Raw genomic sequence first — 7,516 nt, forward strand, 5'->3', positions numbered from 1 at the left:
ACAGTCCCCCTCTCCCAGCCTCCTTGCACAGTGCAGCCCTCAGCCCCGGCCACCTCCAGGGCCTCTGCTGGCCTCTCCCGCGACCGTCCCATCTCGTGTCCCAGGCAGCGTCAGCTGGGCACAGCATTGGGGTGGGGTTCCACGAGTGCCGTGGGAGGGACGGATCTGTCCCCTCGCCCCGCTGCCTGTGCATGCAGCTGGCACATGGTTGGCCTTTGCTGCAGGGCCATGCCGCTGCCACACTGCCACCTTCTTGTCCAGGACTGTTTTGGCAAAGCTGCCTTCTAGGCAGCAGCCCCAGGCTGTCCTGTGGCGCAGGATTACTCTATCCCAGGAGCATGACTTTGCATTTACCTTTAAACTCCGTAACGTTCTTGTCATCCTGCGTCTCCAGCCTGTCAAGGCAACTCTGAATAGTAGCTCTGCTTTTCAGCTTGCTGACCGCTCCCTCCAGTGTGGTGTCACCTGCAGGCTTGCTGAGTGTGTGCAGTGTCCCATCCTCCTGTTCATGAACATGAAAGGTGTTAAATGGCATTAGCCCTTCTCTCAGTTCCTGAGGCATGGTGTTAGTAGCTGACCGCCAGCTGAACTTGGGCCTTGGCGTTCCAGCCAATTTTCCATTCACCTTACCCGATTATCAGCTGGCATGTCACCTGCATGGCTAGAAGGGTACCACGGGAGAGCATGCTGAAAGCCTGCTAAAGCTAAACAGTATCACCCTTTATGCTGCTCACTCCTTATCTGCACAGCCACTCATCTGACTTCAGAAGCCAGCCAGGTTGGTCAGCTGTGATTTGCCGTTGGTAAGTCTGTGCTGGCTACTCCCAGTCACCTTCTTGTGTGCTGGGAGTTGGTTTCTGGCAGTGTTTGCTCCATAACTTTCCCAGAGATGGGGGCAAAGCTGACTGACCTGCAGTTTTCAGGACCTTCCTTCTTGGCAATCTTGCAGGCTGGTGTGAGCTTTGCCTTTTTCCAGATATTAGGAGCCCCCCTTTACCACTGTGACATCGGAGCGCTCACAAGGACACCAGCTATCCCCCTCGTGTGTGTCCCGTCTAGTGCCATGGAGTTGTGCGTGTCCAGTTGGCTTCAGTGATCCCTCCCTTGATCTGTGTAATGCTGGATTCCCACAGACTGCCTCAGGGCAGGGGGACTTGGGAGTCTCAAGGAACAAGGCCAAAAGGCACCGATCACCTTAACCTTTTCTGTGTCTTGTGGCACTAGGCCTTCCCGCAGAGGTCAGAGTGATTGCTGTCCCTCATGGGCACCAGGGCTTGCAATAGTGAGTCTTTCTCTAGCTGTCTGCAGAAGACGTTACCACCACCTCCCAGGTGGTTTTTACCTGCTCCGAGGCAAGGCTCTGTGTGTTCAGGCTGCTTTGCACAGATCACAGCCCCTCCTACTTACCTCCTTGCTGCTCTTTCTCAAAGAGCCTGCATCCTCTGTTGCAGCTCTCCACTCACGTAAGCTTCCCACTGTGCCTACATAGTCCCAGCAGGATTGTACCTTTGCAGTTGTGCCTGGGCTCCTGATTCTTCCTGTTTGTGCCCCTGTTGCGTGTGTGCTTGTGCAGACTCTCAAGATGGGGACCTTTCATGGGGAAGTGAAGGAGTGCCCTGCGTCGAGCTGTTGCCCAGACATCCTCACTATCCCATGCTGCTTTCTAGGCCTACCAGTCTGGGCCACCCAGTTTGCCTGGCACTTGCCAGCCCTCCCCAGAGTCCCCGCCAGTCCCCTCAGGGTCCCTGCACCTGTCCCTGATCTGTGCCCACCTTGCAGGCATCCCTTTTCGGGCCGTGATGTGCCCATCTCTAATGGCTCGGGTTTCCTGGTGTCTCCGGATGGGCTCATTGTGACCAACGCACATGTGGTGGCCAACCGGCGGCGTGTGCGGGTGAAGCTGGCCAGTGGCGAGCAGTATGATGCTGTGGTGCAGGACGTGGACCAGGTTGCAGACATCGCCACCATCAGGATCAAGCCTAAGGTGTGCATCACGGCTGTGGAGACACTCCTTTCGTTCCCTCCCATCTACTAACTGTCCTTCTCTCTTCCAGCACCCGCTGCCCACCCTGCCCCTTGGGCGCTCCTCCGAGGTGCGGCAGGGAGAGTTCGTGGTGGCCATGGGCAGCCCGTTCGCCCTGCAGAACACCATCACCTCCGGCATCGTCAGCTCTGCCCAGCGGGGCAGCCGGGAGCTGGGCCTGACCGCCTCTGACATGGAGTACATCCAGACTGATGCTGCTATTGATGTAAGGTGACCTTGCGGTGCATGGCGGGTTGGCACCTCATCCTGGCTGCCCTCTTTGGGGAGTGGGGAGCTGGAGAAGGGCTGTGGGTGCCGTGAGGTCAGAGGAGGCTGGACACAGAGCACTGGGAGATGAAGGGAATCTGGCTGGTCACCCTGGGCGCTGACTGCATTTCTCGGCCTGACCCTGCTCACTGGACTCTGCCTCCCTGCCGCGGGTCCTGCTGTGCGAGGATGTTGTTTTCATGACCTCTTTACTGCTCTCTCCTCTCCTGCAGTTCGGGAACTCTGGGGGCCCCCTCGTCAACCTGGTAAGTTCTGCTTGCACCCTCACTGGCCGGGGTGAAGATGTGCCGCATGCCCTTCGGTCTGTGCCCCTTGGGGCTCGGCACCGCTCGGTGGGAGCACTTGTGGGTGCTTAAAGCTGCCGTGAGGGAGGGACTGTACATGCTCCAGGCTCCTTGTGAGGCGGAGCAGGGGATCAGCCCAGTGTGGGCACCCTGTGCAGCGTCTGTTTCAGGGAGCCTGAGCCCATGGGACTCTGGCGTGGCAGAGCAGAGCCCTGCCCTGGTGAGGCCGCTTGGCTGATGCTGGCAGGGCAGAGGGAGGTGCTGCGTGGGCTGCAGCCCGTGGGACCAGTCCCTGCTCAGCCCCAGCAGGGCCGGGCAGGCTGCTGAAACAGCAAGCTGGGAAGCGATGGGCGCACAGGCGGGACTCCAGGCTTGCACAGTAGTTCTCCTCCTCTCCACAGTGATGCAGGCGGGATAGCACAGTGCCCTTTCCCCTGCAGGATGGTGAAGTGATTGGAGTGAACACTATGAAAGTGACATCAGGCATCTCTTTTGCCATCCCCTCAGACCGTCTGCGGAAGTTCCTGCAAAAGGAGGAGCAGCGCAAAAGTGAGTTGCATGCCTCGTTGCTCTGGTCTTGGGGGAAGGAGGCCAGAAAGAGGAGGAGGAAAGAGGGAAGCTCTGGCACAGCTGGGCTCCAGGCCCTTCTGAGAGAAGGGAGAGCAGAGAAGGAGAAAGAATCTTTGGGGGCAGGAAGATTCTCCCATCTGGCATGAACCTCCCATCTGCCCTGAGAAAGCTGTGCTGCTACTTCCCTGCCCACAGGGGCCTAGCAAACTGCAAGGAGGATGCTGGCCTGCATCTGCTGCAGATAAAGACTTTTAAAGTGTCCCAAGTAGCTTGCACTTAAGTCCCCAGGAGTTGGTAAGGATTTTTGTGTGTGTGTGTGTGTGTGTGTCCATTGCTACTTTTCATTAGATCCCAACATATGGGAAAATCACTGGACAATTTGTTGGTGTTCATAAGGGGAAAGGATGACCTGGAAACCGAGGGCTACTTAGCCTTGTGGCTAATGGAAATGCTGGTGCGGGGTTCAGCTGTATCATAAAGGACAAATAGTTAACTTAGCTGTGTAGAACATTGCCTCTTTATTCCTTTGTGTTTTTATCATTTATTTAATGCACACTCTTGCTATCTGGTTCTCATGTTGACACCGTGGAGCGATATTCTCAGTCAAAAAAAGACAACTCAAACCAGGGAAGCAAAGTATGCAATACCTATAAAGCTCTCACTGGTAAATTGAACTTAAATAAGCTGTTGGTAGGGAGTCGGAATGACTCCCTCTGCATGATGTCTGCCTTGAGGTCTGTGGGCTTTGTGACTTGGCTGGCTCAGCCCACCGCTGTTCTGAGTGCGTGTCTGTTTTCAGCCTTGTCATTTGGTGTCTTTTCCTTCAACAGGCTCTTGGTTTGGCAATACAGAGACAAAGCGCCGTTACATAGGGGTGATGATGCTGACTCTTACACCAAGGTATGTGTTCTAAGGTTGGGGGCCAGCAGACCGCTGGTGTTGGGGCGTGGTGACGGTGTGATGGGATCTTCCAAACTAACTGAGAGTGCCTGTTTTTGGGAGGATTGTTTTCACACTTAAGCATTTACTCTCAAATCTCTTTGTGCTCATGTTGTGTTTAGACTCTAGGCTCTGTCAGAGGTAAATTAGAAGCTTGCAAGTTTCTACACTTGTGGCAGAATCTGTAAGCAGATAAAAAGTCCCTGAACCTACCTCCCTGGAGTGCCAGATCAGTCTATAATTGTCATTGGGAGGAGTTGATAAAGAGCCCTTGCAACGCAGCATGAATGAAAAGCTACCAGAAACATTGTGTAATTAATAGATACGCAACATGCCAACTGAAAGGTGTGGTGAAACAGTTGGGCAAGTTTTACTCTCTGGGAGAAGGGATCTAACCAGGTGAATGGCTGTGGTGCAGAAACAGTTCTAAAATATGGGACTTTCAGGATAAGAAATGGCAAACTTGCCTGCAGTAGGGTCAACTGAGGGAGGAAGCAAACAGGTAGGAGAGCAGGCTCTGTTGGCACACACAACGTGGCTGCCACTCAGGGGATGGTGTGGGGCTCCTGGGTTTCAGGAGGAAGGCTGGGTGCTGCCTCTGGAGACAAGTCATCATGGTGCTGACCAGTACAGCACTGGCAAGTGGGGAGGGCATGACTTCTTGTGGGGCTGAGATTCTTCACCCTTATGGCTGTGGCTTGGGAAGGGCATTGTGTTACCTCTGCATCTCAAGGAACGCTCTGGTCAGCAAAGAGGTCTGCGGGCAGACAACCTGCTTGGGTCCGATAGAAGGATCACCTGCTGCCCTCGCTTCAGCTCGTGCCCAAGAAGTGCCTGTGGCCTTGGTTGCCAGCCAAGCACCCCGAGACAGGTGCCCCATGGGCAGTGGCAGCTGTGCCCTGCTGAGGGCTGGGCAGCCCTGGTCAGGCCTGCACAGAGCTCTGCTCAGGGCTGCGAGCCCTGGGAGGGAATTGCTGCAGGAGCTGTACCTGAACGCCTGCCAGCAGCCTCCTAGAGGCAGCAAATGCACGTGTTAGGAGCATGCTGGACCTGCACTCTCACCTCTGAGAGCAGTTCTCTTTTGAAGAACAGAGTGCCTGCTCTGGTTCCTTGGCTCTTGCAGCCTTTTTTCAAGAGACCTTTATCCCACTCTTGGGGCTCAGCATGTTGCTGGGGTTGGTGGTCGTAGCGTGCTTGGCAGAAACACCTTTCAGGGCTGTGCTCTGCCCCTCCTAAAACTCGTGGCTGCTGTGTGTTGGTTGGGTTCGTGGGGTGCCTGCACCTCTGGACATCAGGAGAGGTCTCTGGGGTTCCTGCTTGGGACACAAATGGAGGAGCAGAGGCTCTGTGCCTCCTGAGGTTCGGGGTAGTGGAGTGGGTGGGGGAACAGTCAGCATTGCGGGCATGCCCGGTAGTTGCCCAGTAGATGGTGCTGCTACTCAGCAAAAGCTGTGGGATGTGGGAGCCCAACCTTCTCGTGCTGCACTGGACAGGCATGCAGGACAGTGTCTTGTTGGGGAAGAAGCATGAAGGGCTTAGGACATGGGGTCCAGCTTCAGCACAGCCAGTGAGCAGTCTGGCAGCTGGTCCTGGGAAACCATCTGACTGCAAGGCTTGTTTGTGCTCAGTTGCTGGGATCATCTCCTAACAAGGGATTGCTCACCTTGGAATCAGGTGGCTACGCTGTCTGAACATGCTCGTTTGAAAGGCTAGAAACTTGCCCTGGCACAGGACGAAGGAGAAGGTCCATGTTGGGTACAAACTTCTCGGCATCCTGGTCCTGCTGCACAGATTGTCTGGCAGGCAGGAGCTTCCTGAGACACCAGTCCTTTGCTCTGCTGCCCCAAGGCAATGGGGGGGTGCCAGTGGCTTTGGGCTCAGCTGTGGCGGCGCTCATATGTACCCTTGCCCTAGTCACAAAAAGCCAGAGGAAGAGACAAGGCCGTGGCTAGCACAGCCTTCTGCAGTCATGTTACAGCATGGAGTAAGTAGGGACTGAGCAATGACTCTGAAAACAGCGAAGGAAAAAGATACTGATTATTTGGAGCAGGTTCTACATGAAACTGCTGCTGGTGTGTGTTGCTGGTTTGGGGTGTTACTAGAGGGGCGTCCAAAGCATGGGTTGGTTCTTCATGCAATGTATGATAGAACTTGCTGGTGTTGTAGGGTTCAAAAGAGCGACTAGAAAACTTTACAGAAGAAAAACCTTACTGCCTTTCAAATGCAAAGATGCAGCGTTACAGCTCAGGGGCTTTGTGAGCCCGGCAGCTGGAGGCCGTAGGCATCTGGGGAACTATCTCGTCCACAGCTGGCGTTGTCGGTGATAGGGTGGTGGGGAAGATGGACCCCTCTTCTGACTGACCTGCGGACTGGGTCTGTGGGATGGAGTCATTTTCTTCATAGCAGCCCACGTGGTGCTGCGTGTTAGATCTGTGACCAAAACTGTTGGTAGCACGCAGACATTTTAGCCGTTGCTGAACGGGACTTACTCGGCGCTGAGGCCTGCCCTGTTTCTCACTCGACACCCCCAGGGAGGAGGCTGGGAGGGGGCGCAGCCGGGACAGCTGACCTGAACTGACCGTGCCGTATGACGTTGTGCTTAGCAGTAAAACTGGGGGGAGTTTTTCCAAGGCAGCCGTTGCTCAGGGATTGGCTGGGCATCAGTCTGCTGGTGAGAGGTGGGCAGTGAGTGCCTTTGCATCACTTATCTTTTTTTTTTTCTTTTCTTTTCTTTCTTCGCCTGTTAAACCAGCTTTATCTAGACCCACAAGTTTTCTTGCTTTTGCCCTCCGAATTCTTTCCCCTGCCCTGCTGGGGGAGTGACCGGGCAACTGGGTGGGGACTTACCTGCCATCCCGGGTCAACAACCCACCACAACCAGGTGCAGCCACACATGGTGCTGTGTAGCCCAAAATCACACATTTACTATGTTTGTACGGAGACCTGCGTAAGGGCATGTCTTATTCAGCCTTAGTGACTGAGGCAAAGGAGCAGGCTTGACTGAGTAAACGTGCACACCACGTCAGATCGATAGTTCTGTCAGGGGTGCCCAGTGACAGGACAAGAGGCAACGGGCACAAACTGAAACACCTGAGATTCCATTTGAACACAAGGAATCACTTGTTTACTGTGAGGAGAGTGGTCAAAGCCTGGCACAAGTTGCCTGGAGAGGTCGGAGAGTCTCCAACCTTGGAGATACTCAAAACCTGACTGGACACAGTCCTGGGCAACCTGCTCTGAGCCTGCTTGAGCAGGGGGGTTGGGCTAGATGATCTCAAGAGGTCCCTTCCAACATCAACCATGCTGTGATCCTGTGGAATCAAGAAGGGATGGCTGCTTGCAAAGGTCTGTGAAAAAGTACAGTAGAGCCCAGCAAGGACCGTTGCAAAGTGGAGAGCCATAAGTGACTGAA

General features: G+C 54.8%; 1 protein-coding gene across 1 annotated transcript in view; it reads left to right on the forward strand.

Moving 5' to 3' along the window:
• The first annotated feature begins 1,063 nt into the window (after window positions 1-1,063).
• Window positions 1,064-7,516, forward strand: part of HTRA2 (HtrA serine peptidase 2) — an 8,019-nt gene continuing 1,566 nt past the window's right edge. The window contains exons 1-6 of the mRNA XM_010296401.1: window positions 1,064-1,071; window positions 1,780-1,984; window positions 2,055-2,249; window positions 2,524-2,556; window positions 3,036-3,144; window positions 3,996-4,065. Of these exons, the coding sequence (XP_010294703.1) occupies window positions 1,064-1,071; window positions 1,780-1,984; window positions 2,055-2,249; window positions 2,524-2,556; window positions 3,036-3,144; window positions 3,996-4,065 (620 nt within the window). The remainder of the gene's footprint in view (window positions 1,072-1,779; window positions 1,985-2,054; window positions 2,250-2,523; window positions 2,557-3,035; window positions 3,145-3,995; window positions 4,066-7,516) is intronic.

Source organism: Phaethon lepturus, unplaced genomic scaffold (assembly GCF_000687285.1).
Source record: "Phaethon lepturus isolate BGI_N335 unplaced genomic scaffold, ASM68728v1 scaffold28911, whole genome shotgun sequence".
In the NCBI taxonomy this organism is placed as follows: domain Eukaryota; kingdom Metazoa; phylum Chordata; class Aves; order Phaethontiformes; family Phaethontidae; genus Phaethon; species Phaethon lepturus.